General features: G+C 46.6%; 1 protein-coding gene across 1 annotated transcript in view; it reads left to right on the forward strand.

Moving 5' to 3' along the window:
- Window positions 1-319: 319 nt before the first annotated feature.
- The window catches only part of DMRT1 (doublesex and mab-3 related transcription factor 1), a 112804-nt gene continuing 90333 nt past the window's right edge, over window positions 320-22790 (forward strand). The window contains exons 1-2 of the mRNA XM_041746506.1: window positions 320-682; window positions 4052-4235. Of these exons, the coding sequence (XP_041602440.1) occupies window positions 320-682; window positions 4052-4235 (547 nt within the window). The remainder of the gene's footprint in view (window positions 683-4051; window positions 4236-22790) is intronic.

Consider the following 22790-nt stretch of genomic DNA (forward strand, 5'->3'; position numbering starts at 1 on the left):
GGGGGGCGGGGGGCGGGGCCGCATTCCCTCGCGCCCTCTCCCGCCCAGGCAATCCCGGGAACGTTCTGAAAAGTATCCAAAAGTTCTGCGCTGCGCGCGCGCCAAAAGAAAAAAAAAAAAGAAGAAAAAGGGCTCAACCCCCCAGCAGTCTGGGCGTTGTGAGTCCCGACCTCGCCACTCCGGCTGCACCTCGGGCCGCGGCGCACACGCCTTCTGCGCCTTCCGCTCCGGAGCCTCGCCCCCGGCTGCGCTCTTCCCTGCAGCCCTCTCCAGCCCGGAGAGGGGCCCCGAGGGTCCTCGCGCCTCTCCCGGGGGCACCATGCCCAACGACGACGCATTCAGCAAGCCCTCCGCACCTTCGGAGGCCCCGCACGCCGCCGCCGGGGCACCGCCGCAGGGCAAGGCCGGGGGCTTTGGCAAAGCGGCCGGGGCGCTGGTCGGGAGCACCGGGGGCGCGGGCGCCGGGGGCAGCGGCGGCGGCTCGGGCTCGGGCTCGGGCTCGGGGGCGTCGGGCATGGGCTCCGCGAGCAAGAAGTCCCCGCGGCTGCCCAAGTGCGCGCGATGCAGGAACCACGGCTACGCGTCGCCGCTCAAGGGCCACAAGCGCTTCTGCATGTGGCGGGACTGCCAGTGCAAGAAGTGCAACCTGATCGCCGAGCGACAGCGCGTGATGGCCGCGCAGGTGAGTGCGGGCGTCCGGGGCGCGGGGGTCAGCCCGCCCCCTGGGTCCCTGGGGCCCGGCGGGCGCCACGCGGTGCGGGGGTGCGGAGAGGCGCGGGGCGCGGGGCTCCCAGCCTCGCGGGGCTCCCGGTCCTCTGGGGTCCGGCCCGCGGAGCAGGGAGGTTGCGGGGCTTGCTGGGCCCTCCGGCCGAGAGTTCGGGTGCAAGCCCCGTTGGGCGGGGGGGGGGGGGAGGTCTCAAGAATCCGTCCCCAGGATCTCCCGTCTCCGTCCCGAGCAGTAAGCTGGCGCCGGGCTGGCCCTGTTCAGGAGTCCCCGATCCCGCCCTCCAGCAGACTTGCGGGGTTCGCGCCTTCGGAGGCCCCCGAATCCCTAGGGTCTCAGATCATTGGCTCAGAGCACGGAGTGGCAATCGCCTCTTGGGAGGGGAGGTGGAGAGGGGCCCCCAGACCCGCAGGATCTCTGCTCCCGCTTTCAGAGCACAGAGTGGCCGGGCTCGGCCCTCCGGGGGTCCCGCGCTCCTCGGACCTGGCCGAGTGGAGAGCTGCGAGCCCTCCCCAAGGTGCCCGGCCTCCCCGCACCTGGAGCAGAGAGAGCCTGCACACCGGGGAGGGTGCCGCCGCCCTTCCGGGCCCGGGCGGGCCGCACGGTCCTTGGGGAAGAGCCGCGGCAGCCAGCGCGGGCGGGCGCAGCGTGGTCCCCGCGCCCCGGGCGCCCTCCGGAGGTCGCCGCCCGCGGGCCCTCCGCGCGCCCCAGCCATTTAGCGCACCGCGGGGATTCTCCTCGCCTTCCAGCCTCTGCACCTGACTCACTCAGGTACGAGTTGCTTGGAGTCTGGCTTAGAAAGCAGGCTTAGAAGTTTTTAAAAAGCGTGCGCAAGGGGTGGGGGTGGGAGGGAATTGGAAACGGTTTGAGGCTAGATCTGTAATTAAACAAAAAAACAAAACAAAACATTCTAGGCAGTTCGGTAATTTAGCATCTTAAACCGAAATGATTGTCTTGGTATCCTGAAAGGTTTTTTTTTTTTTTGAGAGAGAAAGAGAGAGAGAGAAAGAGAGAGAGAGAGAGAGAGAGAGAATAATATACATTCTTTCCAGCTAAAATTTGTTTCATCCTTTTAAGACAGTTTATTTAAGATGAAAAGATACCAAAGAAAAGTTTACTAACGCGAGGTGCTACTTGTGGCTGGGAACGTGTGAATAACCTCCGTGGAAAATAATTCATCCAAGTGTGTAACAGAAAGGCCAGATAAATGCTTAAAGATTCTACTCTTTATATACACCTCATTTTAAAAAAATGTGTCTGAAATTGGAAATATGTTGGCTTCGCAGATTGCAAGTGCAGTCATGGAATACAGGTTTTCCTTAGCTGTTTCTTTGGGGATTTTTAGCGTGATCTATAGTGGGGGAACAGATTATACTCATCCAGCCTTAAAATGCATCACATTTACTGAAAAAGACAGGGACGTTGAAGTTGTATTTGTAGGCAGAAAATTCTGAACATTGAGTTGTTGGCTTAAATATTATTGTGTGGAGAATATGCTTCGGAGACGAATTTTCCTGGAAATGTATTAAAATGTAATGAAAGCATGTATTTAAGTAGGGCCATTCATTTTGAGTAAGCTTTATTCATAGGGGCACCAACTTGGAAAAAACTGTTTGCTACATTAAAAACAAAAGCAACTCAGGATTACTTCTATAATATGAAACAAGCATTTTTTTACACCAGAAAGGCTTGTGCTGTCCTAGATGAAATCCTGTAAAATTCCCCTGTACCAGCTGTTTTTTTCATTCTGAAACAGTGCGAAATGGATCTTCAATATGACCCTACTAACTGCATTTTAATCAATTGCCCGTCTTCCCTGATTAAATAATATTTCTTTAAAATCTTGGAGAGGCTTTCATAAAAGTGTTCTCCTCCGTTTATGGCATATAAAATAAATATCCACATTTTGTGCATCCATGAGATTTGTGTGAATCAGGATATAAGCATTCATTGACATACTTCAGAGATTTGTGGAGTTTTTTTGTTGCTATTTTTTGGCCAAATCCTTAATATTGTTTCTAAACTTGGTTAATAATAGAAAATCCAAGACTAAAGCTGGATCATTTAATCTTAATTGATTATTTAAGATTTTTTTTTGTAAGTTGAAGGCTCATGTTATGAGTAAAATTATTTGTGAGTTGATCAGCTTGCTAACCTTGGACTACAGTTTCCCTAAAACAATAAATAGTAGTTTGTGTTTCTGGTTTACATTTTTGATCTTGGCTTTTTGCTTTTATTTGGGCCTCAGAGGGAGGCACGGATAGTTTACTTTCTCATTTCACCATCACCAGTAGTCAAGTTTCAACAGAAAGTCTCCTTTTTTGTTACATGTGGTAGGCAAAAGTACAATTTAATTTCTTTACACTTTTTTTTTTTGCAACCTTTAACAATGTTATTTAAAAGCAGATAGATTGAAGAGGGACCCTGAGGAGTCTCCTAGGTAGGTGAGGTCCCTTAACACCCTGGCTTCCAGCCCCTTCTGTCCTGCTAGCATAGAGCCCCTGTTTTCTGTTTCTGCCTGTGTTTCTATCTGGCCTCCTCCTTCTCCATGGACGTCAGCGCCCTGTTCCAGCCTCATTCCCGCATTACTGCCCTGCATGCTCCCTCCATTCCGAGAGCAGGGCCCTTCTGGGGTTTCCTGAGCAGTGCTTGCCTCTCCTGGCCGCACTGCTCCCTTGCTCTGGATAGTTCTTCCCCTTCATTCTTGCCTCTCCAGGTGTTAGTCATTCTGCTATCCAGGGCCCTCTTCTAGTTCCACTTCTAGCTAGTTTTTATGCTTACAGCCATTTCTGCCTTGTGAGCCCTGCTATAGGATCGATGTGTCCCTCTCCTGTGGTATTTGCCACATTTCATGTTAAGCTGCATTTGCACGTTTGGCCAACTCCTATTTTTGCTTTTTGTCAGTGAGTACCTTGGGATCAAATCTGATCCTACTGTATCTTGCTGCTCGTTGGCCCCAGGACAGTGGCCTTTTACAAATGTCCTTCCTAATCCGTCAATGCTGACCTCTCTTCAGGTTGACCTCCCCTGCTTGGCGGACTCTGCAGGTTTTCCTGATTCTCCCGGACCAAGCTTATTTCCTGCTGTACATTCTCATTTGTGTAATGGACATTTTTTGACTCTGCTGTGCGCTCTCAGCCACGCCTCGGCTTTGGCTGCACATCCTACCTAGTTGCCGTTCAGAAGGAACGAGAGACTCTCAGACCTTGCTTCCAAAGCTCATAACTCCTGATGTCTGGGGATGAGCGGGGCTCCGGGGGTTTTGGCAAAGCCAGGTGAGTGGTTCTGGAGCGTGGGAGGCTGACCTGCTTGCCCTGTCCTTCCCAGGTGGCCCTGAGAAGGCAGCAGGCCCAGGAGGAAGAACTGGGGATCAGCCACCCTATCCCGCTGCCCAGCGCCGCCGAGCTGCTTGTCAAGAGAGAGAGCGGTGGTAGCAACCCGTGCCTGATGGCGGAGAGCAGCAGCCCCTCGCAGCCCGCGCCGGCCAGCACCCCCACCACGGCGGCGTCAGGTAAGGGGCCTGGGGCTCACGGACCCGCAGAACCCATCTCAGGGCTATCCTGAGCCATGTATCACATCCAGAAGGGGTTCTTCCTCTGCAGGTCTGTTTTTGGCTACTTCACAGAGGAGATGGCCAGGAATTGTAAAATTGCAATTTTGGTAACCTGCTGGTGATTTGCTAAGTCTGGATTGGGACAGAGTCAGACTCACTGAGTATCAGAGGGGCGGGATTCCAGATTTCATCTCCGTCTGCCCTCCATTTTGGGGTTCACTGGGTGGGAGCTAAAAGATCTTTGTTTCCTAGAACTGAAAGTCCCATTTCTTTGGCAAGGGGCGCAGCCCATTTGGAGAAAGTGTCTCTAAAGGCCACCACCTCCTAGGTGTCCAGTTTTGGTGGGCATTGGGAAAGGAGGGGAGGCCTGTTCCATTCTGTTCGATTCTTTCCGTATGCTGACTATACTGAGGCCTGATGCATGTCATCTCATTCGTAGCTGTAGTAATCTGTATTGTCCTAACCCTATTTTATGCATATAAAAACTGGTGTAGGAAGTTTAAGTGCCTGGCTAAGTCCACAGAACTAGAAAGTACTTGACTTGATCCACGTGGCTCCAGAGCTCATTGTATTTACTGCACTGTGTCTCCAGATTGCCCTGAGAATCACTGTGGAAGCCCCTGGCCACATGGGGCCATTTAAATGTGACCTAATTACAGTTGAAATAAAATGAAAACATTGAACCAAAGAAGATACACAGTTAGCATTACTGATCACTAAGGAAATGCAAATCAAAACTACAATGCAATAGCACTTCACTTCAGCCATTAGGATGGCTGCTATCAAAAAAGTTAAAAAACAAAACAAAATCCCAGAAAACAACAATATTGGCCAAGGGCGAGGAGAAATCAGAACCTTTGGGTGTTCTCAGCAGAAAAAAAAATGGTGCAGTTGCTATAGAAAACAATATGGCGCTTCCTCAAAACTTAAAAATAGAATTAGCAGATGACTCAGCAATTCTGGCTGTTTACCCAAATGGATTGAAAGCAGGGTCTCCTAGAGATACACCCATGTTGTTAGTAGCCTTCATAATAGCTAAAATGTGGGAGCAATCCAAATGTCTATTGACTAATGAAAGGATAAGCAAAATGTGTCTATGCACAGTGGAATATTATTCAGCCTTAAAAAGGAAAAAAATCCTGGCACACGCTACAACTTGGTTCACCTTGAGGGTATTATGCCAAGTGGAATAAGTTGGTCACAAAAAGGCAGATACTGTGTGGTTGTACTTAAAGTAATCAGAATCCTGGGGACATAGGGTAGATTGGTGGTTGCCAGGGGCTGAGGAGGGCAGAGGGAAGGGGCAGTTACTGTTTCATGGGAATAGGGTTGCAGTTTAAAGATGAAGAGAGCAGTGGAGGGGATGGTGTAACAGTAGTGACACATTATGAATATGTTCAGTATTGCTATGGTGTGTATTTAAAAATGATTTAAGATGGTAAATTTTATGTGTATTTTACCATGTAAAAAGTGTTGAAAAATTCAAGACCCTCAGTTCCTCACTTGCACATGTCAAGTGCCCTGTAGGCAAATCTAACTTGTGTTCTAGGTATTTAAAATGCTGGAAGATGTGCGTTTCCATTTTTCTCAGAGTGCCATTTAATGGTAGGAGATCTAGATAGCAGGAGTTCTAAGAAATTCCCCGAAGATCTGGGAAATCCTGTTGGCAAATAAATACGCATACTGTTGACCCTTGAACAACCCTGCCCCCTGACCGTTGAATAACACTGCCCCCCCCCCCCCCCCCCCCGTGCGGGCAGAAATGCATCTGTTAACTTCTGACTCTCCAAAAACTTAACTGAGATAGCCTGTTGTTGACTAGAAGCCTTACCAATAACTGGAAACAGTCGATTAACAGATATTTTGTATGTTATACATATTATACACTGTATTCTTACAAGGAAGTAAGCTAGAGAGAAGAAAATATTATAAAGAAAATCATAAGGGGGAGAAACCCATTAATAACACTGCCATATTTGTTGAAAAAAATCTGCACATAAGTGGACTCTTGCAGTTTGGATCCGTATTGTTCAATAGTCTGCTGTTTTCCATGCTGAAAACATAAGCTGAGATGCACAGAACATCTCCAGAGTCTGCTAAGGCTCCCTGAAATACAGCGTTGCAGTGTGGTTCCTCTTACCTGAGCAGTTCACAAGGTGCTCTGTTTGCTGTGCTCACCAGCTGGGCTAAAGTTACTCAGCTGCCTGCCATGTGCTCACTGTGCAACTTCGAACAAGTCACTTAAACTCTCTGGGCCTTTTGTTTTCTCTTATCAAAAATGAGGGAGGTGATCTGGGAGGGTTTTAGAGATTGAGTCATGACCATTATAAGGAAGGTAAGCAGGCCCTGAAGAAGGCCAGCGACAGAGGGAACCCTGGAACCAAAGAGCAGGTAGGTGTGTATGTGTTCCTGTCACTCCGTGTGCTGCTGGGGCTGTGGATTCTGTAGCTCTCCAGGAGAAGCAGGTTTTCTTTCTCTTTCCTTTTTTTTTTTTTTTTTTTTGGTTTGGTTTCTCGTAATATATGCTTACAGGACTTTTCCAAACTTCCCTTTTGATAGGAAGAGAATATCTATCAGAAATAGGATTTTTACTTTGAAATCATATGCTATGGGTTTTTTTTTTTTTTTTAAGATTTTATTATTTATTCATGAGAGACAGGCAGAGACATAGAGGGAGAAGCAGGCTCCCTGTAAGGAGCCCAATGAGGGACTCGATCCCGGGACCCTGGGATCACGACCTGAGCCGAAGGGAAACGCTCAACCACTGAGCCACCCAGGCATCCCTCATATGTTGTGTTCAAGGTTGATCACCAAATAGTCCCAGGTCAGGGCTGCTCTGGTGGATTTAGCTGGAGGGCTGAAATGGGAGAAGGGTGTGTCAGGAATAAAGAGGGGGATGACTCATTTGATTTTCACAAACTCGAGGTAGGAACTATTCCCATTTGCAGACAAGGTAAGGCAAGCTGCCCCAGAATAAAGCTGAGTTGAGCTGGGATTCAGTCCAGAGCCCATGGATTTTCCATTTTCCATTTTCCCCGCCTATGAAGAGAGGCTGTGGGAGCAGTTGTCATGTTTCCTTAAGAAATGGGATGATGACAATCAGGGTTGCAGTTCACTCCTCCCAAGGGACTCAGAGCTGCCGGGCAAATGAGAACAATGTGAGGGGCAAAGGTCCCTGCCATTCGCTGTTGTCCCACTGGTCTTCATGGGGAGGAATGCAGGGAACGACCAGTGATGGGTAGACGTCCAGGCTGACCAGTTTGTAGGGCATGGCAGGTGAGCCTGGGTTAGCCTGCTGTCCTGCACCCACCTTGGGGTGGGGATGCCATGGTCAGCTTGTCTACCCCCAGACAGGAGCTGGAGAGTGGGATCTCAGGCTCGATGGAGTTCAGCATGACAGGTGTCCTGGCGGAGCATTTCAGAGTGGCAACAGGCAAAGTTACAAATAGAAGCAGCAGGGGAGCAGGATAGAAGGGTCAAGGTCAAGGAGGATGTGACCAGATTCCCTTCTTTGCCTCTGGAGCTGGTAGACCTTGGAGTCACTTTGGAGTTGGGAATGGACACTCAGAGGGAGGAGGATGCGGAAGCCAGCGGTGTGCTGGGCTCCTGGGCTCTGGAGACTTCTCTCTGGACGCCTTGGGTGCCACGGGCAGGGGGTTCTCCCCTGGTCAGCCCACCTCCATGGGGCAGGAGCCGCACATACATGGCCTCATGCCCAGCACTCGCACCACAGCTCTCGCGTTGAGCTTGATAACTTCCAAGCCCGTTGTCAAACTCAAACCTGGGACCCTGGGATCATGACCTGAGCCAAAAGCAGACCCTCAACCACTGAGCCACCCAGGTGCCCCGGGGCTGAACTTTTGAACATAGTTTGCTGCAAACAGAGCTTAACGTTAAATTTCCAGAAATTGGGATCTATTTAAAATAACTCATCCTAGGAGGGGGAAACAGTACAAAAGCATATTCAGTGAAATGGGATTGTACTTCGCATCCCAACCCGCAGGCCCCTTCTGTTTGGCATTCCAGGATTACTCACGGCCCCTATGGCTTATGTAGATATATATATATATATATATTTTAATGTATTTAACATAATGGCAGTGTTCCTGCTTGTGTGTAATTAGGTTGTTTTTTCTTCACTTAAGACAGCTTGAAATTTTATAAATGGCTGGCATCCCATTATATAGATGTGAAAGGCTAGGACTCGAAATTATTCGTGAGGGGTGAAAGCCATGGATGTGCTCAGACAATAGTAGCCCTACCGACCTGGCTCACCCCGGGGACGAGCTGTTCCCCTTCTCTCTCTGATACCCAACCTGTAGTGTTGACAAGGGCAGTAGCTTAGCGAAACTCAGTAGATTTTTTATGTCCTTGAAGTGTCTCACTATCTCCTCTTGGCTCCCAGAAGTGCCAAAGTGAGAGTGGAAAGTGCCCAAGAATTATTGCTGAACTCTAAGGATGCTGTGAAGGAAACTGGGTTTATTACCAAGCTGTTGTTTCATTTATTGGAGAAAGGGCTCCCTTCAAGGAGAATAACAATGTACCTAACGTCCCTCCAATCCTTCACCAGAGGTTGGCTACAATCAACCAAAACACAGACTGAGGAAAAAAAAAATACACACACACACACACACACAGACTGAAGATTCCTAGAATAATGGGTGTGAGTGATTCTTACTGTTACTGTCATCTATGATTGGGGGTACTACCTTGGAAGGAATAGCCTTTTTCTTCCCCCAAATATTTTATTTATTTATTCATGAGAGACACAGAGAGGCAGAGACACATAGGCAGAGGGAGAAGCAGAGGGGAGCCCAATGAGGGACTCGATCCCAGGACCCCGGGATCTTAAGCCAAAGGCAGATGCTCAACCACTGAGCCATCCAGGTGCCCTAAGAAATAGCCTTTGGAAGCAGTGTCCTGTTCATTGCTGTTTCTTACACTACCAGGATCTAAAGAAAAAAAAGGTGAGCATTTTTGATTACAGGTAACAATGAATTAAAGCAACTTCAGCATTGCATCTGTGGTTTTACATTTTTAATTTTAGCATAAAATTGATTTATTTTAATTTTCAAAGTTGCTGACTTTAAAAAGACGCTCACGGGCAGTCTTCTGCTTTGCAATGTGGGCTCATCTCTGTTTGATTTGATACTCCTTCTCTGACCTGCAGGGCCTGACGGAGGCTGTTTGCTCTTGTGGAGGGCTGTGCGGTTCCTGGCCTCTCCTCTCCTGCGCACGGCCGTCAGATGAAGGGTGGCATTGTAGGGCACTGGTTCTGCATGTGTGTCCTTTGTGAGTCAGGACCTGAATGTTATCGCCCTCGGGCCCTCCCTTCTGGAGCACCCTGAACTTCCACACACACTCACATTCACACTCCCTCACATCAGAGCACCTCCTACCGTCTCCAGCCTTCCCCCTGCAGCCAGCCTCCTGCAGCCTCCAGCCTGAGGCCCGCCTCCCCTCACCTGTCTCCTATCGGAAGGGTCAGTTAGGTCTGTGCCTGATAATGACAGGGTCCTCCCCTGTCTCTCCCTTAGTGGTAACTTCTCACTTTAGCATCCAGAGAGAGAGAGAGAGAGAGAGAGAGAACATGCTGGTAGGAGACACTCAACTAACTGCTAATGGGCAATAACTTTTTGAGTGTCTTCCATGTGTTGGAATGCCGTATAGATGTGAAATGGGGCAGTTTGGAAATTTGTGGAGTTGGGCCCATGCAGTTTTTACTGGTAAGAAATGTGGCTAATGAACGAACAGTTAGAAGATACTGAGTTTATAGATTTTTTTAGTTCTAATTTTTTATTATTTTTTTTTAAGATTTCATTTATTTGAGATAGAATGAGAGAGAAAGAGAGAGAGAGAGAGAGAGAGAGAGAGAACGAGCATGAGCAGGGGGTAGAGGGAGATGGTGAAGCAGATACCCTGCTGAGCAGGAACCCCGATGCAGGACTCGATCCCAGGACCCCAGGACCATGACCCGAGCCAAAGGCAGATGCTTAACCACTGAGCCACCCGTATAGATTTAAAAAAAAAACAACCTAGGGCGCCCGGGTGGCTCAGTCAGCTAAGCATCTGACTCTTGATTTTGGCTCAGGTTGTGATCTCGGGGCCGTGGGATCGAGCCCCACATTGGACTCCTCGCTCGGAGTGGAAGGAGTCTGCTTGGGATTCTCTTTTCCTCTCCTTCTGCTCCTACCCCCTGCTCACATTTTCTTTCTCTTTCTCAAAGAAAGAAAGAAAATCTTTAAAATAAAAAAAGAAATGCAGGGTTTAAACTACTAATTGGTTGGGTAATAGCATGCACAAAAGATGTGAAAACATTTGATAGGTTTACGTCTATCTCCTTTGTGGAAGTGTAATCTTAAGGACAGGGAGTGCATTTTGTTCCTCACTGTGTTCATGCGCACAGCACGTATAGTACCTGGCTTTACAGCAAATGGTCAGTAAACCTTTGCTGAGTGAGTTGACAGTGATGGTTACATTGGAAGTTGTTTTAAAACATTAGACCTGTGATTGTGACCCCACCTGCAGATGTCAGAGAGTAAGTTCATTGATATCTAGGTGGATTTTTCAGTTTTCTTTTGTGATTTTTTAAAAAATGTACTTTGGACTTTTCAGCAATTCAGAAATTCCAAAGTAATCTTCGGAATGCTGAAAATTCCAGTGTAATTGAACAGTTCAACATGTAATCTGCGTGCTATACAGTTCATCTCTTCAAAGTGTGTGACTCGTTTTTTAATAAATTCATAGACTTGTGCAACCATCACCAGACTCTAATTGTGAAACATTTTTGTCTTCTCCTAAAAAGAAACTGTGCCCATTAGCAGTCACTCCCCATCTATTCCCCATATGAGCCCTAGGCCACTGCTAATACATTATCTTGTGCCATAGATTGGCCTACTCTGGACATTTCATATATTTGGACACCTCACATAAATGGAATCACATATGTGACCTTTTGTGTCTGATTTCTTTTACTTCTCCTGGTGTTAGTGAGGTTTATCCATGTTGTATTGTGCATTTACTATGCACTTTTAAAATTAATATTCAGTAGGGGCATCTGCATGGCTCAGTCAGTTGAGCATCTGACTCTTGGTTTTGACTCAGGTCATGATCTCAGGGTTGTGGGATTGAGACCCCACGTCAAGGCTCTGCTCAGTGCAGAGTCTACCTGAGATTCTCTTTCTCTCTCCCTCTGCCCCTGCTCACCACTCATGTGCTCTCTCTCTCTCCCCTCTCTCTCTCTCCCCAAAATAAATAAATAAAATCTTAAAAAGAATTAATATTCCATTATATGCAGAGGCTCCTGGGTGACTCAGTTGGTTGAGTATCCAGCTCTTGATCTCAGCTCAGGTCTTGATCTCAGGGTCATGAGTTCAGGTCTTGCATTGGGCTCCAAACTGGGAGTAGAGCCTACTTAAAAAAAAAAAAAATCCATTATATGCAGAAATCCTGGATTTTTTTCTTCATCAGCTGATAGACTTTTGGGTTGCTTACACTTTTTGGCTGTTAAAAGTAATTCTTCTATCACATTTTTGTCCCTTTTTTTTAAAAAGATTTATTTATTTTAGAAAGGGGAAGGGGCAGAGGAAAGGGAGAGTCTTAAACAGATTCCGCACTGAGTGTAGAACCTGACTCGGGGCACTCTTATGTTTTTTAAACTTTTGAGGAACTTTTGAGAATGTTTTCCGAAGAGGCTACAGTACTTACATTCCCATAAGCAAGGTATAAGCATTCCAGAAAATTCAAATGTAAGTTTTTTAAAATTAAAAAGTAAGATGTTTTCATCCTAGTAAACATGGTAGATTTAAGAAAACCCAGTGAGAACCTTTTTGATGATCCAAAGTTTAGAGCATGAAGAGTTATTTAGGTTTGCATTTTGTTATCATTGGAAATATGTTAATATTTAGTCTTCTAAAAAGTTTCTTTTAGGGGCACCTGGGTGGCTCAATGGGTTAAGCGTCTGCTTTCAGCTCAGGTCATGATCCTGGGGTCTTGAGATTGAGTCTCACATCGGCCTCCCTGCTGGGAGCCTGCTTCTCCCTCTGCCTCTGACCCTTCCCCCTGCTTGTGCATGCTCTCTCTCTCTCTCTCTCTCAAATAAATCTTTTTTAAAAAAGGAAATTTCCTCTTTTACCTCATTATCACATGCAGTTTTTAGTGAAAGGACCAATGTTTGAGGAGGAAAACTTCGAGGGACCCTGGAGATGGGCTTTTTTTCTTGTATTTTGGCAAAAGCAACTTTTCAGACCTTGGGTGACAAGCATTTTCTCAGAAGAAGGGAGACATTAAGAATTCTATTGCTTTAGAAACTTGGCAAGAATAATTTTTATCTTTGCATTTCTGAAAATGAAAAACCACCATCACTTTGGTGGAAAGCAACAGAGAAAAAAGCTGAGGGTTGGTGAACGTGGACTTCTGTCCTCCACATTACCAGTGGGAAGAGGGTCATTCATAGACAGTCTAGAATTTACTGCCAGCAGCTGGTCACCACAGTGGGTGCTGTCATAGTGTGACACAGCCTTGCATTTGCTGTTGTGAGAAGCTCTTGCAGAATCCCGAAGCTCATCTGTGGCATCTGTTTCACTTGCCTGTTTCACTTGCCTGCTCCACAGTGACCCTCTGGAGTCCTTGAACCACTCAAATGTTCTTTGGGTCTTGTGGATGCCTTTGTGTCTCATCTGTTGTTTTACTGAGTAACTTACATTTTTAAATAGTTCTATTTATTAGAGCAAAAGCACTCGTGTGAGCATGAGCAGGGAGCCTGATTCAGGGCTCAGTCCCAAGACCCTGAGATCTTGACCTGAGCCAAAGGCAGACGCTTAACCAACCAAGCCACCCGGGCATCCCTTAACTAACTTACTTTTTAAAATTTTTATTGTGTCGGGCATCTGGGTGGCTCAGGCGGTTGAGCATCTGACTCTTTTTTTTTTAATTGGGCTTTAAAAAATATTATATTTATTCATAATAGACGTAGAGAGAGAAAGAGAGGCAGAGGGAGAAGCAGGCTCCATGCAGGGAGCCCGATGTGGGACTCGATCCCGGGACTCCAGGATCGCACCCTGGGCCAAAGGCAGGCGCTAAACCGCTGAGCCACCCAGGGATCCCCAAGCATCTGACTCTTGATCTCACCTCAGCTGTTGATCTCAGGGCCGTGAGTTTAAGTCCCACATTGGGATCCATGGATAGAGCCTACTTTTATCTTTTTTTATTTTTATTTTTTTTAAAAAATAATCTTTTTTAAAAAAAATTATTCATGAGAGACACAGAATGAGAAGGAGGCAGAGACACAGGCAGAGACACAGGCAGAGAGAGAAGCAGGCTCCATGTATGGAGCCTGATGTGAGACTGGATCTGGGGTCTCCAGGATCAGGCCCTGGGCTGAAGGCAGTGCTAAACTGCTGAGCCACCCGGGCTGCCCTAGAACCTACTTTAAAAAAAAAAAAAAAGTAACATTTTTATTGTGTCAAAACACACATAGCATAAAGCTGACCATTTAACCATTTGTTAGTGTGCAGCTCTGTGGCATGAGGCACATTCATGCCCTTGTGAGGCATCACCATCATCTCTCTCCAGAGCTTTTTCTCATCTTCCCTGATGGAAAGCCTGTCCCCACCCAGAAACAACTTCCTATCCTTTCCCTCTCATTAACCAGCTTTGGACTCCGCACAGCCTGTTTTGCTAGCAAAGCTTTCTTCAAAGCTTCTTGGCCTTTGAAATCACCTGTAGACTCCCGTGAGGTATGACGATCCCTTCATCTCTTGTCAGCATCCTTTCTTTCCTCTCTTCTTCCCCCAGCCCCTAAAGCTCTGGGAGTTACTGCTAACTTCTCCCTTTGTTTTATGTGCTGGTTAACCTAGAGCTCTGGCGTAGTGAGGACTGAAGTTTCTTAGAGGACTGAGGTTTATGGGGAAGGGGGCACAGGGGAGTATCCACTAAGACTTTATACAGGCCACTAAATTCTGAACCCGTGCTAGGTGATCTCTGCTCTGAGCCTCGGAGGGCTCGGTGTGATGGTGAGACCCAAGGGAAGTGCAGGGTAGGGATGCTGTTGACACTCATGACTCCAGACACCATCTCGTGTGTTCTTGATTTGCCAGAGTCTCTTTTGTTGTCATCACAGGCAACTATGTAAGTGCAGATCTGTGTTTCTGTCTCAGAAAAATTTTTTTTGTAAAAAAATTCAGTGTGACAACCTTTTTGACTCCCCTAGGAAAATCCACATAAATATTGATCTCTGTTGCTGAGCCAAATTACATTTCAAACCCGGTTTAGTCTCTCCTGTCTGTTGGCAGACTTCACAATCATTAATCTGGTCTTAGTGTACAATCCCACTGAACATGCTTTTCTGAAGAAAATGCACAAGAAACTTTTTTTTAAGATTTTATTTGTTTATTCATGAGAGACAGAGAGGCAGAGACACAGGCAGAGGAAGCAGGCTCCTCGCGGGCAGCCTGATGTGAGACTTGATCCCAGGACCCCGGGATCATGACCTGACCCAAAGGCAGACGCTCAACCACTGAGCGACCCAGGTGCCCCTCACAAGAAACTCTTAACATGCACTAGAAATAGCTAGTCTGTTGTTAAAAGAAAATATTGATTCAGGATCATAACAGATTTTTCTCTTTTTTGAAAGATTGTATTTATTTGACAGAGAATGAGAGCATATGCACACAAGTAAGGAGAGTGAGAGGAAGTGGGAGAGGGAGAAGCAGGCTCCCTGCTCAGTGGGGAGCAGAGAGCCTGACACAAGACTCAATTCCAGGACCCCAAGATCATGACTTGAGCCGAAGGCAGATGCCTAAGTGACTGAGCCACCCAGGCACCCTGCGCTACTATAGCAGATTTTTTTGATGTTTATTGGTGGTAAGAATTCTTAGCTACTGATTCAACCATCCAGAGTCAGTTCATTGTGTATTAACAGATGACTCCATTGATTTTAGCACTCACACAACTACTATTTTTGCACCACCCCTTAACTCCAGTCCTTGAGAGGTTTTTGGAGTTTATATAAAACATAGCATATGAATAAATTCAGGGAAGGTGATTGGATTTATCAAACACCAGTAAAGTGTTTGCTGAACTGAATTAAATTAATCTTTTCTCTTTTTCTTAAAGATTTTATTTGTTTATTCATGAGAGACACAGAGAGAGGCAGAGACACACAGGCAGAGGGAGAAGCAGGCTCCATGGAGGGAGCCCGATGTGGGACTCGATCCCAGGATCACGCCCTGAGCTGAAGGCAGATGCTCAACCACTGAGCCACCCAGGTGCCCCAGGAAGTCTGCTTTCTGAACAAGATTCCCTCCCTCCATTCTTTCCTTTCTTCCTTGTTTTTTTATCCTATGTTTCATTCATTCAACAAATGTTCATCACATGACTGCATCGGGTCAGAGCCTTTTCTAAGCACTGGATATACAGCAACACATAAAACATGTGCCTCTCGTGGATTGTATGTATCCAGCAGGGGAGACAGTTGTTAAACAAATCCACCAGTAAATATAAGATATTTTCAGAAAGTGGTCAGAGCTGTGAGGAAAGACACAATGTTGTGATGGACGCGTCCGAAGGGACAGTGGCTCTTTGATAGGGTAGTAAGGGAAAGGCAGCCTCTCTAAGGAGGGTAAATGGGAGCTAGTCCTGAATGATAGAGAGCCCTTGTGGTCAAGGTCTGGGGCCTCCGGGCCGAATACACAGTGGAGGGAGCCCTTGCCTGGAATAGGAAGGAGGCCAGTGTGCTGGGGCTGACACCCCTGGGGACCGCATCTCGGAGGGCCTTGTAGGACGGCACAGAGTTGGGATCTTATTGCGAGTACAATGGGAAGTCAGTGGAGTGTTGAAGCAGTGAAAGGCATGATCTGATTTACTCTCTTAAAAGATCTCTCTGCTGCAGCCTGGGGTATAGATTGAGGGGGAACAGTGGGTCAGATGGATGGGAAGTCTGTGCAGGTGCCTAGGCAGAGGGAGAGCTGCTTGCACCAAAGCGGTGGTAGTAGAGGTGGAAAGAAATGGTGGACTGGAGGTCTCTTTGGGAGGTGAATTTACGTGTAACTTTGGGGGATGTTGTGGATGGCGCTCCTTGCAGATAGCGCCTGCCATGGCATTGCCAGGCCTAGGCTGTCATTGGCACTTCCTGACCTGAAAGGTGAAGCGTTGCATGTTGGTGTGGTCATTCGAATAATGGCCCCCTAGAGATGTCCACACCGCAGTCCCTGGGACCCACGAGGGTGTGCCCTTCCGTGGCAAATGTGATGAAGTGTGCAGGATCGACTGTGAGATGGGGAGGTGGTCCTGGATGTTCCAGGCGAATCTGTTCTCATGGCATGAATCCATGCAACTGGAGAACCCTGCTGGCTACCCCGGCAGATGCCACAGTAGAAGGAGCTGCAGGTGGGGTTTGAAGCAGGAGGTTTGACCTGCTATTGTTGACTTTGAAAGTAAAGGAAGGGGCCCCCAGCCGAAGATCTGGAGCCAGACAGAGGAGCAGAAGCTGTGGCTCTTCGGGTTCCCCGTTGGCGGGCCGATAGCCAGGTCACGCTGGCCGCAGCAGAGCCCCAAATCTGCTGTGTTCTTCATACTCTCCCGGCTTCTCCTCCTCGTTTCGGTTTAACCTTGGGCAGATCTCAGGCTCAGCTAATGGCCCCACTGGATTAGACTGTTTCACAGTCGTGTCCAGTGCTGTGGGCTGGCAGTGTCAGCGTGGCTCTTTGGTGTGTAATGAACTGGGATGGCCCTGACTGGGGAATGGGATAGACCATCTAGTTAGATCCTCTGCTCACCGGAGACAAATCTCTGTCTAACCAGTGAAATTACCATGCCCATTACCTGTTACATGCTTACTGCTTCCTCTGGTTCATGGGGAACATGCTCGGGGTCCTGCTTGCCCCAGGGTGAGCCGTTACCACCACATGGCAATACCTTCCTCCCTGGGAGAAGGGTATATGGGAGCAGAAACTCCATCAGGGGTCTTGGAGATTAGAGCCATCTGGAAAAAGAGCTTTGCTGGTCTTTCCTAACTTCTTACCTGGGGCAGAAGCTCCATGTCATTGAAAGAACCTAAGATCCAGAGTCCAGGTACCTGGCTCGGGCTCCTGCCACCTATCTGATTTTGAGCTGTCCGCCTTACATTGCTTGCTCATTTGTGAAATGGAGAAAATAGCAGTGCTCACCCGATTTACAGTGCTCGACTAGAAACCTATGTGAAAGGTCTTCATCAACCGTGAGGAAGCAGAGAACTGTGCTTAGCACAGTCATGGGTACTGATGTGGGGAGCACAGGGTGAGCCTGGGTACACCCTAGAGCCGCGAGCTGGTTTCTTGTAGTGCAAATGAAGCCACGTGGGCTGACAGGACAAGGATGATGTCTCCAGTTGAAGATTATGTAGCCCATCACCTTTCCCTTCACCCCACCTACGTCCCAGCTGCTAGGAATCTCTGGGGTGCATCTTTTTAAAAAATTTTTTAAATTTTTATTCAAGTATAATTAATATAGAGTGTTATGTTAGTTTCAGGGGGTACAGTATAATGATTCAGCAATTCTGCATGTTACTCAGTGCTCGTCATGGTAAGTGTACTCTTCATCCCTTTCACCTGTTTCCCCTAGACCCCCACCCACCTCCCCTCTGGCAATCACCAGTGTGTTCTCTAAGTGTAGAGTCTGTTTTTTGGTTTGCCTCTCTCTCTTTCTCTTTTCCCCTTTGTTCACTTGTTTTGTTTCTTAAATTCCACATATGAGTGAAATCCTATGGTATTTGTCTTTCACTGACTGACTTCACTTAGCATGATATTCTCTAGATGCATCCATGTTGTTGCAAATGGCAAGACCTCATTTTTATGGCTGTGCAATATTCTATCATGTATATGTGCCACTTCCTTATTCATTTATCAGTAGACACTTGAGTTGTTTCCGTATCTTGGCTATCGTAAATAGTGCTGCTATAAACAAAAGGGTGTATATATCTTTTTGAAATAATATATCTGTTTTGGGGGGATAAATACCCAGGAGTTGAATTATGAATTATAGTAATTCTATTTTTAATATTTTGAGGAACCTCCATACTGTTTTCCAGAGTAGCTGTACCAGTTTGCATTCCCACTGACCGTGCATGAGGGTTCTCCTTTCTCCACATCCTCGCCAACACTTGTTGATGTTATGTTGTTGATTTTAGGAATTCTGACAGGTGTGAGGTGATACCTCATGTGGTTTTTATGTGATGAGTGATGTTGAACATCTTTTCATATGTGTGTTGCCATCTGGATGTCTTCTTTGGGTAAATGTCTATTGAGGTCTTCCACCCACTTTACAATATGATTGGTTGGGGTTTTTTAGTATTGAGCTATATAAGTTCTTTATATAATTCAGATAGTAACCCCTTATTGGATATGTCATTTGCAAATATCTTATCCCATTCAGTACATTGGTTTTTTTTTTATGGTTTCCTTTATTTTTGGTTTTGTTTCCTTTGTCTGAGATGACATCTCCATAAATATATTACTGTAGGCTGAGGTCAGAAAGATTACTATCTATGTTTTCTTCTAGAATTTTTATGGTTTCAGGTCTCACATTTAGGGCTTTAATCCTTTTTGACTTCTTGTGTATAGGGTAAAGAAGTGTTCTAGTTTTCCCAGAATCATTTATTGAAGAGACTGTATTTTCCCATTGCATTCTTTCCTGCTTTGTTGAAGATTGACCACATAATTGTGGGTTTATTTCTGGGCTCTCTGTTCTGCCATTGATCTATGTGTCTGTTTTTGTGCCTGTCCCATTGCTGTTTTGATTACTGAAGCTTTATGGTATATCTTGAAATTTGGGATTGTGATGCCTCCAGTTCTGTTCTTCTTATTTTCCCCCAAGATTACTTTGGCTGTTTGGGGTCTTCTGTGGTTCCACAAAGTTTAGGATTATTTGTCCTAGTTCTGTGAAAAAAATGCTATTGGTATTCTGATAGGGATTGCATTGAACCTGTAGATTGCTTTGGGTAATAGGACATTTTAACAGTATTGGTTCTTCCAGTTGAGGGCTGCATCTTCACACTCATACACAGCATATGTATTGTCTTCACATTAAAATATGAGTAAGCTTCCTCCTTTTCTTGGCCTTTTATTTAATTTTATTTTTTAAGTTTTTAAAAATATTTTGTTTTTTTTTTACTCCTGAGAGACACACAGAGGGGAGAGGCAGAGACACACAGGCAGAGGGAGAAGCAGACTCCCTGAGGGGAGCCTGATATGGCACTTGATCCCAGGACCCCGGGATCATGACCTGAACAGAAGGCAAATGCTCAACCACTGAGCCACCCAGGCACCCCTTCTTTGTTTTATTAATCTAACTCCTCTAGGTCTTTCATGTTAGTCTCTTATCCTTCCTAAGGGTATGGGAATATTGTATTAGCCCCTCAAATACTCAGGAGTCAGAGACAAGGAACTTAACTTCAGCAGAATAGGTAAAGCTCCGTCAATATGTTGCTGCCCTTCACAGTTTGGACAGAAGGCACACATTTTAGAAACCTTCAGCCATGCATGGTGCGTGTTGGCAAAAGCAGAGACTGTCAGCACAGGCCAGTTGGGGGGTGGGAGAGACACTATGACATCACCACCTTCCAGGCAAAGGGTGAGGAAGCTGAACTAAGCGAGTCTCCTTGGTGCCCACCAAAATGAGGTCTGCCTGGCGATGAGGATAGTATTTGTGTTTAGTTATAGGAGCTTTTATTTATTTATTTGGTAAAAAAAGGTTTTATTTATTTTATTATTTTAGAGAGAGAGAGCGCACGCACACAAGCAGGGGGAGAGGCAGAGGGAGAGGGAGAGAATCTCAAGCAGACTCAGTGCTCAGCAGGAAGCGGGGGCTCGATCTCAGGACCCCAAGATCACGACTGGAACCGAAACCAAGACTTCAGATGCTCAACCGACTGACTGCCCAGGCACCCGTAAAGGTTTTCATTGTTAAAAACCTCCGCCCAAACCCGTGTTGAACACAAAGAGCCTTTGAAAATGAAATAAACTGTCAGAGAATAAACGGTGTCAGATGTTTTTGTTAGAAGTGAAACAAAGGAGGCGTGGAGGGAGTCTCAAGGACACTGTGCCCATGCCCACGTGTGTGGAAGGTCCCGCAGGTAGAAGCACAAACGCACCATTCCTCATTAGCAGAGTTTGAGCATCCCAGGCAGGGAGCTGCTACCTCCTAGAGTCCCGGCCTTCCTCTTGATGAGGGCGGTGATCCTTTCCCTTATCACTGGGTGCCTCCGTTTTTATCTGAGAGATGGAATTATGAGTTACAGGGGCAAGGGGGTAAGAAGCACATCAAAGAATTTCCTTGTGGCTTTGGAATAAGGGGCCTTATTGGTTTAGGGCTGTTCGCTCCGGGTGTGCTGTTTTCATCGTGGAGCACCTGGGGTTTGTTTTTCCTCCAAAAGATGTAGATAAACATGAGAGAATCCAGGGGAAGGACAACAAAAATGATGTATGACTCGGAGAGGAGGAGAATAAGAGTCTATAAATATTTGAAAGGTAATATAAAAGAGGGAGAGAGATTATTTACAGCAGTGGGGAGGAGTTTGACAGGGAACGCAAGTTTGCATCTAGGAGCAGGGGATGATTGGGGAGACCAGAAAAGATCACGTGTGATAAGGGTGATTAAGCAAAGAAATATAATTCTCCCATTAGTTCCTGTTGCCAGGGGCCTGAATGGCAGGAAAGAGTGAGGTTTCCGAAACGGAGGGTACATGTGCATGATTGTGAATAACGTTTTCCTGATCCTTCCCCGAGAAGGGAGGACAGGGCTTTTGTTCTTTGCCTTCTGAGTACGTGGTTGAAGTAATTCCCAGCTTTGTGTGTTCAGAGGTGGTGGTGATCCGTAGGGTACCACTAGCTCTCCGGTAGGCAGGTCTGGCTCCCGCTGGGTGTGGTCCTACCTGCTTTGTTATTTATATTCTCATTTGATCTCTGCAGCTGCTCTATAAAATAGGAACTGCCTTTTTCCACGTAGAAGGAATCTGAGATCCAGTAATGCTGTCGGGATCACACGTGGTGGGGTCAGGATTCCTACCCGGATCGGAGTCCTTGGGGACCCACTGGGGAGCCAGGTTGCTCGGCCAGGTAAACAGCGTGTATCCAGGTGTGGGGTGTGTAAAATCATTGACGTGCAGAACCCCCTTTTTTCTTTTCTTGTTTTCTTGAGATGTATTTTCTGAGTGTCCGTAAGTGCTAGGTTGTTATTTCACATTTTCTCATTCTATAAATGCAGTTCTATGTAAGCTCTAGGAGCTTACATAGTTTGATAGTGACCTGTGTACAGTTTCACGTAGGAAAGAGGAAATTTTATAAGGCAGGTGTTAACCTCCATCTTAATGTGCTGCTTGTATTGGGGAGTCCTAGGCCGTATTCTCTGCTTCCTTTAGCTTCCTGGCTCTGATATCTTGTAGTGCCCGATGCATTGATGATGGCTAAAGCAACCAAAATAAAACAAAACATACAGAATTAACTACTCAGAACAAGGGTGAAGACCTGGGTGTCGGGGTTTTTCCTGTGATTGCAGGGGGGCAGGGGGGTGAGAGGGAGGGGTCCAGACCTGGACTCAGAAGGCCTATGTTGCATCCAGACTCCAGCTGGTACTGTATTCCCTGGCATGCACAGTACCTGTTAAGCCCTGCTGCCCCCCTCCCCAGGGAGCATCCTAGTTCCTGCTTTCTCAGTGCCCCCAGAGTCACTGCAGAGCTCTTGCCTGGTAGCAATTGCAAGACTGTATGTAAATTGGTAAATTGGAGAATATTCCATAAATGAGAGATGACATTGAGGTTAAAAGCCAGTCTTAGCTCTGCTTCTCTAAAGTCTAGAAAAGTTAGAGTTGAAGCTTTCAAGGCAGTTGACATTATTCAAAGGAGGCAGTGTCGGGTTTTTATTGGAGGTTAAACAAGTGTCAAATGAATTTCAAGGACGCTCCTCTGTGGATACTACACCGTCGCCTCTTCCTCTTGTTTCCACTGCCAGATGGTGAAGACCATGCCCAATTTCCTCAATATGAGGTTGATGCTATAGAAACCTGTGATGTGGCTCAAGGCACTGGAATTTTTTACTTAGGCTTTCCACGTTGCCAATTTGTTGTTCTACAGAGAAGGTACCTTCCCTCTGGAGTCGTGTGTCTTTTTGGTTCTTTTTTTTTTAAGGTTTTACTGATTTATTCACCAGAGACAGAGGCAGAGACATAGGCAGAGGGAGAAGCAGGCTTCTTGTGGGGAGCCCGATGGGAGACTCGATTCCAGAACCCTGGGATCAGGACCTGAGCTGAAGGCAGATGCTCAGCCACTGAGCCATCCAGGTGGCCTGAGTCACGTACCTTTTTTAAAAATAAAGAGCTTTTTTATTTCTGTGCCCATCCTGCTCATCCAAGTAGTGGTCTCTAGTGAATTTCTCTCTCTGAAGTCATCCCTAGATTACTTTTACTGTAAACTGTAATGATTTTACCCTGGTCATATTTCTCCCAAGGTCTCCTATCTCGGTTACTTGTAAGGCTACTCCTCCC

The sequence above is a fragment of the Vulpes lagopus genome, chromosome 2, assembly GCF_018345385.1.
Source record: "Vulpes lagopus strain Blue_001 chromosome 2, ASM1834538v1, whole genome shotgun sequence".
NCBI lineage: Eukaryota > Metazoa > Chordata > Mammalia > Carnivora > Canidae > Vulpes > Vulpes lagopus.